At 48.3% G+C, this 16,447-nt stretch overlaps 1 protein-coding gene across 1 annotated transcript in view; it reads left to right on the top strand.

The window, feature by feature from the left end:
• Positions 1–2,336, top strand: part of LOC144721027 (cytochrome P450 2B11-like) — a 95,504-nt gene extending 93,168 nt beyond the window's left edge. Inside the window, exon 10 of the mRNA XM_078598317.1 lies at positions 1,944–2,336. Within this exon, the coding sequence (XP_078454443.1) occupies positions 1,944–2,140 (197 nt within the window). The 3' untranslated portion in view covers positions 2,141–2,336. The remainder of the gene's footprint in view (positions 1–1,943) is intronic.
• Positions 2,337–16,447: the final 14,111 nt, after the last annotated feature.

The following is a 16,447-nucleotide window of genomic DNA, read 5'->3' as shown; positions in this document are numbered from 1 at the left end:
ACCTTGTGGTGGTTACCGCAATATAGTTATCCCGTTACGTTTATGTAGTTACCCCATTGTGGTCATAGAATTAACGTGTTGCCTCCTAAGTCAAGTGTGTCTCTCAAGTGAACCCAATACAACTGTATAAACTGGAAGAAGTATTGGAGCCGGGACGGGCAAGAGACGTTTGTTATGTGCCGAGGGATTGGGCGGTGTCGTCTGCGTTCTGTTGCAGTCGCATAGTTCGCCAACTGCCTTAAGCTATCGGCTGCTTATTCTTAGGTTTTTTCGGTAAAGTCACGTAGGTAAAAAATTTTAATTAATAAAAGTAAAATAAATAAATTAATTAATTTGTTTTCCCTACGTGACTTTACCAAAAAACCTAAGAATATGAATCCTTGCAGTCACGAAAGCTTCAAATCTAGAACTATCGGCTGCTGTCTGCGGAGTTGAACGTGATCTCACCGCTCGTTTACTAGCCGAAAACGATCGTCTAGATTGATCACTAATCTGGCTGGAAAGAAGTAGCTCCACATCAAAAGAATCGTTCCAGTAAAATGTCAAGACAAGTGGTCACTGTGACAGATAAAGATCTCGACGTTTCGGCCTACAGGCCCTTTTCAGTAAACGTATGAGTTTGTGCGGTGATGTAAAGTAATCGGAATATTGTTTGGTGTGGGTTGGGGTGGTGTGGTCCCCCGTTAGAAGGAATAACTCAGCACGCTTCACGTATTGGGTTTTGAAATCCTTATGACGGGTTGTTGCATGCGTGTTATCCATCGACTCATGTGTCGGTAACCTTCGCAGCGCTTGACAACAAGCGACGAGGCTGTACATCCCCGAAAATTATCATCCACAATCAGTACCCCAGAGTGACCGACTGACCGAACCCACCCCACAGCACACAACAACCCACAGCACACACTGAGCACCGGGGTGCATTGCAACTCACAGCCCTTTGTCAACAGTGCTTAGGTCCCCCCCCCACACAAGTGGATGAGGCTCCCCTGGCCTATAGAGCAGCAGTTCTTAACCGGGGGTGCGATATGCCCTTTCTGTGGGATGCGAGATATGACGGTAAATTATCGAAACACAAATTAAGCACGGGCACGTAAGTACAACTACTTTGTTTCATCAAACCTATGTAGTTATTGACATTATACTTTACTTAACGATTGTGAACCAAAGGGGTGGCAAGGCTGCAGTAAAGGTTAAGAACCACTAAAATATAGAGAGCATTCACCCCTCCTGGCATGATCTTTTCCCAACTCGGTTAATGGAGCCTCCATTTAGCTCCTGGTGTGGCGCATCCCCACACTTTAGCAGCGGACACTGCAACCCCCCCCCCCCACACACACCTCCCTCTCCAGTGCAGCCCACTCACAGCCCCAGATCTGGCACTCTCAGCATCCGGGGTCGGCACTGCTTGGGCCCCCTCTCGCAGCCTCGGGTGGGGTTGCTCCCACACTCTGGCAGATGATCAGGCCTTCCTGCTGGTGGCTCGTGTCTGATGCACGAGGCCTTCATTTCTCCAGCTCTTCTCGGAGTGTTCTACGTTGCCTTTTATACCCCCTACCGCATTTCTATTTGCATAATCTAGCAGGGATCAAGCTCTGGGGAGCCTTAAGTGGAATGAGCCACGCTCAGACTCTCATCACCTTTTCTAACATGCATGGGCAATGCTCCAACTCCCACTCTCACAAAACGCACCAAACATAGGCGCAGTGTGACTTCTATATTTGGGGGGTTAGCTTAGTCCCTCACGTTAGGAATCGCGGAGGCATATAATTATTTTTTTAATGTTTATATGTAAACTACTGAAAATAATCTAATAAAGGTATCCAGTTTTGGCAGGACGTTGCCCCCCCCCACCCCCCCACAAACTCCGCCGATGGGGGTGGGATTCTCTTTGACCTCGTCACAAGTTGTAATAATAATAGAATGCTGCTTTGCTCCACCAGGGCTCCGGGCATGCCTGGGAGAGAGCCTCGCCATTACGGAGAGCTTCATCTTCTTCGCCTCCCTCCTGCGCACATTTTCCTTTCAAGCTCCCGCTGAGGGCCCCTTGCCTGACCTAACACCTCAGCCGGGATTCGTCTTGCGTCCCAAACGCTGCATGCTACGTGCCATCAGACGCGCCCAGTCCACATTTTCTTAATTGATCAGTCAATACGTATATATGTATGTGTAGATTTCCGCGTTTTAATTTCTCGTGAATCTGACGTTGTGATTGGGGGAAGAAGTCACGTGGTAATAATCGAGTGCACACCAATATTCTGTGACGAGTGCAAAGAAAACAATATTCTCCGCTGTTAATGAATAGCGCGTGATTAAATTTGAGTTGCAAATAGCGACTTGTGTGTCTGTGCCTGTGTGTTTAGTCTTGAATATGGGGAGCAGTAGTGTAGTGGTTAGCGCGCTGCTCAACGAACCCGGCGACCCGAGTTCAATTCCCGCTCACGGCCAACACCAGTGACGATTATATGATCTGGTCCTGGGCCTCCCCTAGGTCGACTGAGTCTCAAATGAGTACCTGGTGCAGTAAATTCGTCACTGTGGAGACAAAGGTGGCCAGGCGTGGTGCTGGCCACCCACCCCATAGTGTGCCGTGCCGGCCTTCATAGGTGCTGCTCGCTAACAGCACTTGCCCCAAGTCTGTTACAGGCTATACGTGGGATCTTTGTCTTTGTTCAGTCTTGAATGTGCTGCCCACCAACTCCACCGGAGAAATATTAAATGTGGCTCTGTTGCTGTGGTGCTCATCATTATCCTCATACCATGTCCGCTTCACCCACTCCCTGGCAGCATCTCCAGATGTTCACAGCATCACTCCCATAGGCCCCCTCAACTCAAAACTGAAGCAGCCATCACCATCGCCATTCACGATCAACCGCTTTTGTAACAGTTATGCATTTTGACGGGAGGGGGACGTGAGAGGAGGAAGAGAACTGTGGAGGGAGCTGTGGATGAAGGAGGGAGCTGTGTGTGGAGAGAGCTGTCAATGGAGGGAGCTGTGGATGAAGGAGGGAACTGTCTGTGGAGAAAGCTGTGGATGGAGGGAGCTGTGTGTGGAGAGAGCTGTGGGTGAAGGAGGGAACTGTCAATGGAGGAGGGAGCTGTGGACGAAGGAGGGAGCTGTGTGGAGGGAGCTGTGGATGAAGGAAGAATCTGTGTGAAAAGAGCTGTGGATGGAGGGAGCTGTGTGTGGAGAGAGCTGTGGATGGAGGGAGATGTGGAGATAGTTGTGGATGGAGGGAGCCGTGTGAGGAGATACATGTGGATTAAGGAGGGAGCTGTGGATGAAAGAGGGAGCTGATGATGAAGGAGGAAGCTGTGTGTGGAGAGAGCTGTGGCTGAAGGAGGGAGCTGTGTGGAGAAAGATGTGAATGAAGGAGGGAAACATGTGTGCCGGAGGTGGAGTGAAAGGACTACTGGAACCCCGTACTTATGTAGTTATTGTAGCATCACTACTGTGTAATCATGCACACGTGGGACGTTACTATGCGGGGGAGCGTCACTACCACGCGGGTCTACACACACACGGCGCCATCCCGGCAGGAGGCGGGAATGACGTCATGGCCGGTTCTGGACTCGGGAGTCCACGGGCATGGTGTGAGGTCGTGGCACTCTCTGTGACCCCGGCTGGACACGTGACCGGATCTCAGTGGGGGCCGGGGGCCCAGGGTGCACCTCGGGGAGCACGTGGACAGCAGGGGGGCTTCGAGAGGGTTCTTGAAGGGAGGCGTGGCCGAGGTGGGACCTGGGCACGCCGAGGCCCATATAAGCAGCCTCCTCACGAGGTTCGAGGCTGCCCGTATCAAGAATGAAGATGCCTCGTGAAGACGCCAAGAAGAGTCAAGCCTCCAGTCAGCGGACCTGCCAGTAGCCCACCTGGCTGGGTCACGCTAGAGTATCTGAGAGTTAGAGAAGTGTGTGTTAGCTAGAGTAGGTCGGTGGTCACCACCCTATGCGTAATGTTAGAGTTAACTGTTGTGTTCAGTAATAAATAGTGTTGCCTTCCAAGAAGTTGTGTGCACCTAAATTCGAACCCATTACACTTGTATCTGCGTGTTGGTCAGGAGAGTGTCCACTACACTGAGTAAAATAGAAGCATTAAAGGCGAACTGTAAAACGGCCTCCGTCTTTGTAGTTGTTTTAATCTATGTACGTTTAACTTCTTTGGCACCGTACATAACCAACCGTGCTAATCGGAGGTGCAGGGGAAGGACAACAAATTATGGGTCTCTGTGTGAGTCTGAGTCTCTGTGCGAGTCTATGTATGTGTAGTGTAGCACTGAAACACGCAGTCTTGATTAAGTTATATATATATACATGTATATTTATTATATAAATAGTCCACCCGACTCGATGACGTTATCAGGTGGACGCAGGTTGACTATATACAACTGGGTGACTATGTAGCTGCAACATGACATTCACTATATATCTGACTATATAGGAGTCGTCTATATAGTAGCCACGGCGAAGATATATAACTTCTTTCCCAGCCTTCCAAGAACATGAGGGCAATCCACAGCGACGACGGTCCGGACCCCGAATCCCCACGGCAGCCCCGAGCCCCGCTACGCACTCCCTTATATCTCACTTCGGCTGGGCCACGCCCCTATTCCCGAACCCTCTTCTGTCAAGAGTTTTTCCTAGCCTCGCTTGCACCTCGCAGGTTACTCCCTCCCCCCGCGGTGACTCCTCATCCAGTTACCTCACTTGACCTTGCCTGTCCTCATCACTGCAATCATTACTCACGGCCACCAGGCCACGCACCATCCTTACATATGTATGTACGTTGAACTTCTTTCGCACCGTATATAGCCAACTGTGGTAATCGGAGGTGCGGGAGAAAGACAACTAAACACCAAAAGCAGTTACAAAGACATTCGTTTTAAATCTAGACAGTTGTGTTTTTGTCTTTTTTTGTGGTTGTTCGTGTTGTTGTCGTTGTGCATGTTTTTAGTTGTGTTTGAGCGGTTGTACAGTGTGTAGTTGTGTCGGCGCACATTTTGTGATGTATATTTCAGTGGCTGTTACGCTGGTTTGGTCGTCTGCGTGCGTATCTGGACGTTAATTTATTTACGGACCCGCCCAAACAGCTCGCTCTGATTCGATGAAAATAAAACAGCCGGCAAAAAGCCACAGCTCACTTTGATTCGATAAAAATAAATAATTAACACGCCCGGAAGAGAGCGATAGCATAGGTTTGGCAAGGTCTGCGCCGCAGTGCTGCAGTGCACTGTGGGCGCAGACCCTGTGCTGTGTGAGTGTGGTGTGTATGCAAGTGTGCGAATGGTAGTTACGCTAATATTACGTATATTTACGTAAAAAATGGGTGCTGCGTGCTGCGATTAGTGGAGTCCCCAAACAACTTTACCTTACGAGTAGGCAGGGGTCGCTATACAGTGAGTCTTAGCGGACTAAGCTGGCAGCTTCACCTGCCGGGACCACGGCCAGTTGCTTAGCGCCCCCTACAGTTTCGCACATAGGTCAATACCCCCATGGGGCAACCCAGCTGACTGTTTGATGGGTACAATGGGTATTTTTTGGTTTATCCGGCTTATTAGCATTATTATGTATTGACGTTGATCACGTCTCCATGGACGGCTTGCTGTCTACTTCGGTTGTGTAATTCAGATGTTGTGCATGCTGCTGCTGGTAAGGGCATGTGTTGCATAATATGCAGCACGTGTCCGCGTATCATGTTTGCCACGGATGCAGTTGGCGTTACTGTACATTTATCATGTTTTGGAGTGCCAATTCCATGCACTTTTAAATGTAATACTGTCTAAAAAGCTTGCAGCCCGGCCCCCGCTGCTGTCACTCTCTGGCCGTTGCACAAGCCATATCGGAATTTGCGACATGCTAAATCAATGAGTACAGTGTGACACCACCCGTGTAACTCCCGGGATCAAAATGGGCATTGGAAAGTGATCGCTTTATTGAGATGATTATGGTACTACCACAGGGTATTGTGAACGGTTCAGGAGGAGGAGAGGTCTGGATTTGTAAGTCTCACAGTACCGGTAAGAAGCGCCGGGTGGGGGATGCCCTCCACTGAGGTACAAATTCTGTCATTATTAGTATACGATCATGCAATGTTTCTATCTGCAAGCTGTCATAACTGAAACGATCCCCGTTATTGGTCGATTGAGAGTGACCCACACCTCTGATACCATATGTGAGGAACCCAAAAATCTGATGCATACGTAAAACACCGACAATGGCAATACGTAAATGTAAAAACACCAACTAAATACATTTTTTATGAGGAAAAAATAGGTGGCCCCATAGCGGATCTGTCTGTGTGTGTAAATACAGACGGAGGATGCAGGGGCCAACCTGTGTGCGATCGGAACGGTGCAATTGCTGACCAATGTCACTGTGGATGGCGCACACTCGCTGACGCACACCGGAGCTGTGTCTTTGCGATGCAAGGGCATGGTGGATGGTGGAGCGCATATGGATGGTGCGTTACGAAGAAAATAAAACAAAACAAACCGCTGGAAGCAGCCATGCGAGCAGGCTACCTTGAGAGCGATCGCGAATGGGTTGCGTGTCTGGAAGAAGCCTCGCTCTTTCAGATGCCGTACCAGCTTCGTCAACTCTTCGCTACCATTCTGCTGTATTCCATGCCAGCAGATACGAAGGCTCTCTGGGATAAATTCTACGACGAATTGGCTCGCGATTACGAGTACCAGTACCGCCAGCTGACCAACAAAGAAGAAATGGTAAATCTTCTTGGTTCTTTCGGTAAAGTCACGTAGAAAGGAAGTAATAAAATAATAAAAATGAAACATAATAAAATAATTCTCACGACGTTTTGGCCACAACGCAAGCAGCCGTCCTCAGGTGAAAACCAGGTCTGTCGAGGCGACAGCGTCTGAATGAAACAGCACACGTGCTTGGAGCATATATATAAGCTGGGTTGGAAGGGGGGGAAAGGGCGCCTTGACAAAAATGTGCATATCAAGAGGAATTTAGCATATTTATGGGAAATGCAGGTATGTGATTAGTACTACTTATGCCCGTGCATTATGCAGGATTAGCAGCATCAAAGGGAGGGGATATGGGAAATGCAGGTATGTCATTAGTACTACTTATGCCCGTGCATTATGCAGGATTAGCAGCATCAAAGGGAGGGGATATGGGAAATGCAGGTATGTGATTAGTACTACTTATACCCGTGCATTATGCAGGATTAGCAGCATCAAAGGGAGGGCATATGGGAAATGCAGGTATGTGATTAGTACTACTTATGCCCGTGCATTATGCAGGATTAGCAGCATCAAAGGGAGGGGATATGGGAAATGCAGGTATGTGATTAGTACTACTTATACCCGTGCATTTTGCAGGATTAGCAGCATCAAAGAAAATAAAAGAAATGGTAAAGTTCAAGACCCTTCACAGCCTCCACGAGTTCCTCACGGCAGGTGGGATGGGCAAAAGGCTAGTTGTTAAATAATCGACTTGATTGACATTTATTGTAGACGCTGTCTGCCGCAGCAAGGATTGTGCCAAAGCCAGTCCACAACTAGTGTGTGTGTACAGTGAGGGAAAAAAGTATTTGATCCCCTGCTGATTTTGTACGTTTGTCCACTGACAAATAAATGATCAGTCTATAATTTTAATGGTAGGTTTAATTGAACAGTGAGAGACAGCATAACAACAACAAAATCCAGAAAAACGCATGTCAAAAATGTTATACATTTATTTGCATTTTAATGAGGGAAATAAGTATTTGACCCCCTCTCAATCAGAAAGATTTCTGGCTCCCAGGTGTCTTTTATACAGGTAAAGAGCTGAGATTAGCAAGATTGTAGACCTACACAAGGCTGGAATGGGCTACAAGACCATCGCAAAGCAGCTTGGTGAGAAGGTGACAACAGTTGGTGCGATTATTCGCAAATGGAAGAAACACAAAAGAACTGTCAATCTCCCTCGGCCTGGGGCTCCATGCAAGATCTCACTTCGTGGAGTTGCAATGATCATGAGAATGGTGAGGAATCAGCCCAGAACTACACGGGAGGATCTTGTCAATGATCTCAAGGCAGTTGGGACCATAGTCACCAAGAAAACAGTTGGTAACACACTACGCCGTGAAGGACTGAAATCCTGCAGCGCCCGCAAGGTCCCCCTGCTCAAGAAAGCACATATACATGCCCGTCTGGTTTGCCAATGAACATCTGAATGATTCAGAGGACAACTGGGTGAAAGTGTTGTGGTCAGATGAGACCAAAATGGAGCTCTTTGGCATCAACTCACCTCGCCGTGTTTGGAGGAGGAGGAATGCTGCCTATGACCCCAAGAACACCATCCCCACCGTCAAACATGGAGGTGGAAAAATTATGCTTTGGGGGTGTTTTTCTGCTAAGGGGACAGGACAACTTCACCGCATCAAAGGGACATGTACCGTCAAATCTTGGGTGAGAACCTCCTTCCCTCAGCCAGGGCATTGAAAATGGGTCATGGATGGGTATTCCAGCATGACAATGACCCAAAACACACGGCCAAGGCAACAAAGGAGTGGCTCAAGAAGAAAGCACATTAAGGTCCTGGAGTGGCCTAGCCAGTCTCCAGACCTTAATCCCATAGAAAATATGTGAAGGGAGCTGAAGGTTCGAGTTGCCAAACGTCAGCCTCGAAACCTTAATGACTTGGAGAATATCTGCAAAGAGGAGTGGGACAAAATCCCTCCTGAGATGTGTGCAAACCTGGTGGTCAACTACAAAAACGTCTGACCTCTGTGATTGCCAACAAGGGTTTTGCCACCAAGTACTAAGTCATGTTTTGCAGAGGGGTCAAATACTTATTTCCCTCATTAAAATTCAAATCAATGTATAACATTTTTGACATGCGTTTTTCTGGATTTTGTTGTTATGCTGTCTCTCACTGTTCAAATAAACCTACCATTACAATTATAGACTGATCATTTCTTTGTCAGTGGGCAAACTTACAAAATCAGCAGGGGATCAAATACTTTCTTCCCTCACTGTATATGTGTGTATGTGTGTGTGTAGCAGTGGGAGTGTAGGTATAATGGTAGTGTATGTGTGTGGTAGTGTGTGTGTATATAGTCCATCCGGCAAAACAACCCCCTACCTCCTCGCGGTGCCGGACGGGCAACAATGTTGTGGACATTGCTATGGAGGGAGGGCCAATGCCCATTGGCCCTCTCCCCTAATGGCGTCTGTGACCACCCCAGTGGCTAAACGGGGGCTCTGGACGGGTGCGAGGGGCTGGTAACCCCTCCACCTTCAATTCATTACCAAGAAACCACGACTTTAACAAAAATATGTAACTAATAAGCTTGTGCCGGAGGCCCCGTGGGAACAGGCGTCTATGACGTCTCCTGGCCAAACCCCAATTGGCGGAGCCAGGAAATTGAATCTTCACCCTCGGGGCTCCTCCAGAAACAACTAAAAACCATTTCGGATGGCCACGTGGAATGTTCGAACGCTCACTGCGGAGGAGAGGCTGCCACTCCTTTGTCGGGAGCTGGACCGGTACTGCCTGGATCTCTGTGGAATTCAGGAGGTCCGGTGGACCGGTTGTGGCTCCTGCCACCATGAGGGGTGGACAGTCCTCCACTCGGGACAGGAGACTGCCAAACAACAGGGTGTGGCTCTTCTTCTGAACAAAAGAATGAAGGGGGCGTGGGAGCGTGGCGGTGAGGTGTGGGAAGCTGTAAGCCCCAGGATACTTTGGGTTTGCCTTCCCATCAACCGGAGGCGACGAGTGGTGGTCATGGTTACTTATGCCCCCATCGAAGATGAACATCCGTGGAGGGATGCAGGCAAAGCCCATGAGTCAGATGCCTTCTATGACCTCCTGTCACAGGTGCTGGCTAAAGTGGCCACACGGTACAGAGTCATCTTGTTGGATGACTTCAATGCCCGAGTTGGTCATGATGCTGACACCTGGTCTGGAGTGATTGGAAGGCATGGGCCAGATCAGCTCAATAACAACGGTAGGAGGCTGCTAGATTTTTCTGCAGCCCATGGGCTTATAATTACCAACACGCTCTTCCGGCATCGGCGCAACCACACAACATCATGGATGCATGCCGGGTCCAAGCAAGAACATCTGCTGGACTACATAGTGACGGATCAGCGGATGCGAGCACATGTCCTTGACACCAGGACCTACCGTGGAGCTGATCTGCCCTCTGACCATCGACTAGTCATCTGTAAGATGCGCCTGCCATTCTTCCACTCCGGTGGCGGGTGTACACCCAGGACCCCATTCCAACCAAAAGTGGCCTGGTCTCAGTTAGCCGATGAAAGTTGCAAGCGAGAATTTCATCATGGCTTGCCGCTGGGGTTGGCATTGTCCCCCACTCCTCCTGATGTCGAGGGTAAATGGGCGAGGTTTATTACTGTGACTCATGCAGCTGCAATTGCTGCTTTGGGTACGCAGTCCAGACCTCCCCAGAAACCCTGGCTGACAAAGGAGGTGTTCAGGTTAGTTGAGAAAAAGCGACAGGCCCACTCTCATCGGCTACAGCATCCCACGTCAGAGAATGAGGAGGTTTACCGCAGCCTTCGCTCGGAGGTTCAGAGAGCCGTAAGGCGCTGCAAGGATGGGTGGTGGTCGCGGGTTGCTGAGGAGATGGAGATAGAGTCTGCCTCAGTGGCCCGCGATCACAAATCACTATTTAACTCCATCAAAAAAGTAACCTGCAGCGCCACACCTATTTCCATCATTAGGGGAAAAAACGGTAATCCAATCTCCGACCCCCAGGAACAGGTTTGCAGATTTGCTGAGCATTTCTGAGGTCCTGGGGGAGGGGAAATCCCTCAGCCAGGAAAACATCATGGCACAAAGTGGGGATAACCCTGCTGAGGCTGCGGTGCCTCAAATATTGGAAGAGGTCACCCCCTGTGAGTGGCTGGCTGAGGTGCCATCTGTTGAGGAAGTACTGAAGGCGATCCGGAGTCTGAGACCAGGAAAGGCACCGGGCAGAGATGATCTCCCAAGCGAAATGCTGAGGGAGGGTAACGTTTGTGCACAGACTGCCCTATATGACATGATAACAACAGTCTGGACCACTAGACGGGTTCCGCAGGATTGGAAGGATGCCCTGGTGGTCCCCCTCTTTAAGAAGGGGGACCGCACAGACTGTAACAACTACAGAGGCATCTCACTCCTCAGTGTGACGGGAAAGGTCCTGGCAAGGATTATTCCACATCGCCTTGCTAGGCACGCTGAGGAGAGGCTTGCAGAGCCCCAATGCGGTTTCAGGAAAGGGCGGTCCTGCACAGATGCCATATTTTCTGTCCGTCTGCTACAGCAGAGGTGTAGGGAATTCCAACAAGACCTACATCTCTGCTTGATTGACCTGGTCAAGGCCTATGATACTATCAGTAGGACTGGGCACTGGGTTGTTCTGCTCATGATCATTAAGTACCTTCATGATGATGAGCGGGACCGGGTAAAACTACGTGGCTGGGAGTCAGAGCCATTCCCTGTACACCTCGGGGTGCGGCAGGGATGTCCTCTGGCTCCCACATCATTTAACATATAATTTGACCCCGTAGTTCGTGAAACCTTCAATAGCTGTACCGGGGGAATTTCCATTTGGTACAGACAATGGGAGGCTGATCGATTCCCGGGTGCGATCAAGGGATGGCTCCCTATTGGTCAACCACGTTATGTATGCCGATGATTTGGTAATAGCTGCTCATTCAGTGGAGGAGTTGGAGACGCTGCTGCTGAGACTGGAGCGAGACACTAAGAGGTGGGGTCTTACCATCAGGCTTAATTTTGGAGCTTTCGTGACTGCAGGAATTACTCTTTGGTTTTTTCGGTAAAGCCACGTATAAAGATAAAATAATAAATTAAATAATAGCATACGATGTTTCGATTGCAACACAAGCAATCATCATCAGGTATAAATAAAATAGCAATACAAATCTAACCAGAAAACTATAGACAGACATATAAGCAGACAGATATCACCAAGATACATAGAGAGAGAGCAACACATAGGCACACAGAGAGAGCGTCTCTGTGACGAGGCCTTAAATAGAGAGAAGGGGGCAGGGGCGGAGAGAGGGAGGGGGTTAGAGAAAATTAGCATGTCAATGGGTAGGACGACGGGTGGTAAAGTAAGAAAGCTTGAAAATTAGAACAGGAGAGAGACACATTAAATTAAAAAACCTAGCAAAATATCGAAATGTAATGTAATGCAACACATAGAGTCGGTCAACACACAATTAACGCATAGCCTGGTCGATTACGTATTTCAAAGATTGCTAAGTTAGAATTTAGGTGTGAAAATTCCAAAGAGAGACAAAACACAAAACACGAGGAACGGAGACACACAGACAGAGCAGAACATAAGAACGACAAAAAACGAGTGGAGACAGAAAAAGTACACTAAATACACTTCTACGGGGAAGTTTTAAGTTGATCTTTTTCTCTCTCTCTGGGTTTTTTGTTTTCTCTCTCTGCCTGTGTATTTAGTGTACTTTTTCTGTCTCCACTCGTTTTTGTCGTTCTTATGTTCTGCTCTGTCTGTGTGTCTCCGTTCCTCGTGTTTTGTGTTTTGTCTCTCTTTGGAATTTTCACACTTAAATTCTAACTTAGCAATCTTTGAAATACATAATCGACCAGGCTATGCGTTAATTGTGTGTTGACCGACTCTCTGTGTTGCATTACATTACATTTCAATATATTGCTAGGTTTTTTAATTTAATGTCTCTCTCCCGTTCTCCTAATTTTCAAGCTTGCTTACTTTACCACCCGTCGTCCTACCCATTGACATGCTAATTTTTTCTAACCCCCTCCCTCTCTCCACCCCCGCCTCCCTCTCTCTATTTAAGGCCTCGTCACAGAGACGCTCTCTCTCTCTGTGTGCCTATGTGTTGCTCTCTCTCTCTATGTATCTTGGTGATATCTATCTGCTTATATGTCTGTCTATAGTTTTCTGGTTAGATTTTTGTTGCTATTTTATTTATACCTGATGATGATTGTTTGTGTTGCAATCGAAACGTCGTATGCAATTATTTAATTAATTATTTTATCTTTATACGTGACTTTACCGAAAGAACCAAAGAGTCTTACCATCAGCCCTACCAAAACTAAGCACCTGCCTGGGTATTTTGTACCATCGGACACTCCACCCACACAACTCACAATCGGTGATGGGGCAGTTGTGGAAAGAGTGGAAAGTTTCCCATACCTGGGCAGTGTGCTTATGACCGGCTCCAGTTTAACAGCAGAGGTCTTCACTCTGAATCAGTCGAGCAGCAATATCTTTTCATCGGTTGCGTAACGCTGTGTGGAAGCTACCTGGTCTGTCGCTCCGCACGAAGCTTCAGGTCTTCTCGGCCACAGTCATTCCCTCCCTTCGCTACGCTTGCGAAACGTGGACCCCCCTAATGGAGCATCTTCGCCGGTTAGAAATATTTAGGCTGGCCTGCCTACGATCCATCCTGGGTTTAACCAGGCTAGATTGTGTGAGGAGCTCACAAATCCTTGAAAGATCTGGGCAAAGTTCCATCGGTGAGCTCTTCTGGCAGGCAAGGCTGCGTTGGCTGGGTCATGTAGCCCGCATGCCCAGCCACCGCATGCCGAAACAGCTTTTGTTCGGCCGGATCGAGGGGGCTAAACGGGCGCGGCACGGGTTAGAGAAGAAATGGAGTGATGTGGTACAGGAGGACGTGGAGCTGAGTGGACTTGCTGATGACTGGTACCAGCGGTGTCAAGATCGGCCTCAGTGGAGGAGGCTCGTGAAGGACGCTACTGGGCAGTTGGAGGCAGTCGTCCTCCAGCAACAACGGAGGGCGGAGGAGCGACGCTCACAACAACGAGCGGAGCGCCGGGTGGCTAAAGCACAGCAAGTTGGCACAGTAGGGGGCACAGGTGGTGCATCAGCCAGTTATCTCGGTCATCTCAGTCAGTCGACCCGTGGCACCTGGGTCTGCCCCGTGACCTCCTGCCAGCGGGCGTTCGACACTTCACGTGGCCTCAAGGTGCTCATGGCCTGGCACAAGCGTCGTGGTAACATCACCGCCACTTAGTGGCGAATAGTGGTTGTTGTTGTTGTGTGTAAGCGGTAGTGTAAGTACAGTATAGTGGTAGTGTGTGTGTAGCAGTGGGAGTGTAAGTATAGTGGGAGTGTGTGTGTAGCAGTGGTAGTGTAAGTATAGTGGTAGTGTGTGTGTGGGGGAGCGGTAGCGTAGGTATAGTGGTAGTGTGTGTGTAGCAGTGGTAGTGTGTGTGTGGGAGGGAGCGGTAGTGTAGCGGTGAGCGTTCCACGCTACAAACCCGGCGACCCCGGTTCGATTCCCGATCACGGCTAACACCAGTGACGAATATCTGAACTGGCACTGGGCCTCCCTAGGTCGACTCAGCTTCAAATGAGTACCGGGTGCAGTGGGTAAACATCGCCACTGGGGATACAAAGGTGGCCGGGCGTGGTGCTGGCCACCCACTCCCTCATGTACTGTTTCGGCCTTCATAGGTGATCGCTAACAGCACTTGCCCCAATAGTCTGTTTAGGCTACAAAAAATATCTTTGTTGTAATATTAATAAACTCAAATTCCCTCCCCCCTCAACTACGGTGCTGTAGGCGGTAGAGCGAGATGTCTCACAATCGGAAGGTTGCAAGTTCAATTCCTGGGGAGCTGAATCATCTCATCACCACTCCAGGGTAGATAAAATCGGTACTGGTTTGTAGGAAAGTCAACAGTGGTTGTCCAATGGAGAGACTCACCCCTGTCATGGGAATGTGGATTTTACACCTCCGGCTCTGGGTTCAATGCTCATTTGAGTAGGACACCACTTTGATAACTACCTCAAAATAATGATTGTCAAACAGAACTTGTCCTCAACACGATCATCAGCCCTGAATTCTGATACCGATGCCTACCTTATCTTAAACTGTATGTGGAAAATACAATCCATCTAGTTGGTTATTTCCGGTTGCCGAACGAATACATTGCACTCATTACCCACAAAGTGCTTGCCACAAGTGAACCACAGCACCTCGCTGATCTCATCAAGCAGCATAAACCATCACGCGGGTTTTGGCTTAGCCATCAAACAAAGAGGGTGGTCACCGCATCACACGCTTTCAGATGCGCTTCTGCAGCCGTCTGGAACGCTCTTGCTTCCAATATTAGGAAGCCGCTGGAGCTGTATGCACGTTTAAATCTAAACACAAAAATCAGTTCCAAAGAAATTAGTTCAAGACTCCTGAGGAAGAGTATCTCAATCTAGATTATTTAAAAGTACGTAGGGCCGGTGGATTTTCTCTCCTTCAAAAATAGTTTTTTTTGGGTTATATCGCGTAACTATGTGTCGTTAAATTTCGAATTAAAGCTTTCGTGACTGCAGGGATTCATCTCTATGTGTCGTTAAACGCGCCACCACCTGCCACAGCCAATTGGTAAGGTTTTTCACGTAAATAAAACACGTCAATTAGTTACTAGTTCAGTAAACCCACATTTACAATTCGAGTAGGATAACAGGTAAAGTGTTAACTTGAAGATAAACAAACTTTTAATGACATTGTTAAAAAATGAAATAACCCTGTGTCTTGACTTTTGGGCCACCCTGTATTGAGCCATACCGCGATTGTGCTGCGTCCAACATCAGCACTGTGACGCACATGCAAACGACCGCTGCGACGATCATGGTGACTGACTCGCAAACGTCTCTCTCAGCGTAGGGTGGGTTTATTTGAATAACGTGCACCGTCAACCGCTGTCTGTGTGCTGCATAACGGTGAACATGCAACTCCACATCCAAACGCTGAAGCACGATCGTGAACCCTTCACTTCGCATGCCTGGCCACTGGGCTCTTTTAATCGCCCACTCTTCCTCCTACACATATTCTCAGCATCCACCCTATGATTACAATTTTTTATTTTACCAGGTAGTAGCAAGCTGAATGCCCATTTGTACCCACATGTTGAAAACTAATTTCCTTCTCGATTGAAAACTCTAGGTTGAAAACTCATTATTTAGAAGTGCTTTTTGTTTTTTATTTGTCCCATCCCCCCGCACCTCCAATGACCATGGTTTTTGTTAAACGCTTTCTTTTATTTTACCAGGTAAGGCCCACTACGGAGCCATGTAGCTCTTTTGCAGATGCGACCTGGCTATCACAAATGATAGCTCAAACAAGTGTCTTATCACGTGGAAATTTATAGCAGCCAAATACTATAATTGCGTGATGTTGATTCTAAATGTGGAGGGAAAAACCGGACGACCCGGATACAAAAATTAATACGATCACGGGCAGAGACACGCAAACTGCAAATATACAGCAGGCATCAGTGTCTGGATCTAACCCACAACCTCCTTTATCCCAGGCGAGGTAATTAACATCTCGCCACCCACACTTGTCATGCTCTCTGCCCAGGCTCTGGTTTTTCCCTTCAGATTTAGAAACATGCATTGAAATTATTTAGATTATTTTGCTGCTTACTCTTAGTTCTTTCG

The sequence above is a fragment of the Lampetra planeri genome, chromosome 1 (genome assembly GCF_965212315.1).
Source record: "Lampetra planeri chromosome 1, kcLamPlan1.2.h2, whole genome shotgun sequence".
In the NCBI taxonomy this organism is placed as follows: domain Eukaryota; kingdom Metazoa; phylum Chordata; class Hyperoartia; order Petromyzontiformes; family Petromyzontidae; genus Lampetra; species Lampetra planeri.
Note: the sequence above shows the minus strand (reverse complement) of the source record. Positions and strands in the feature narration are given on the sequence as shown.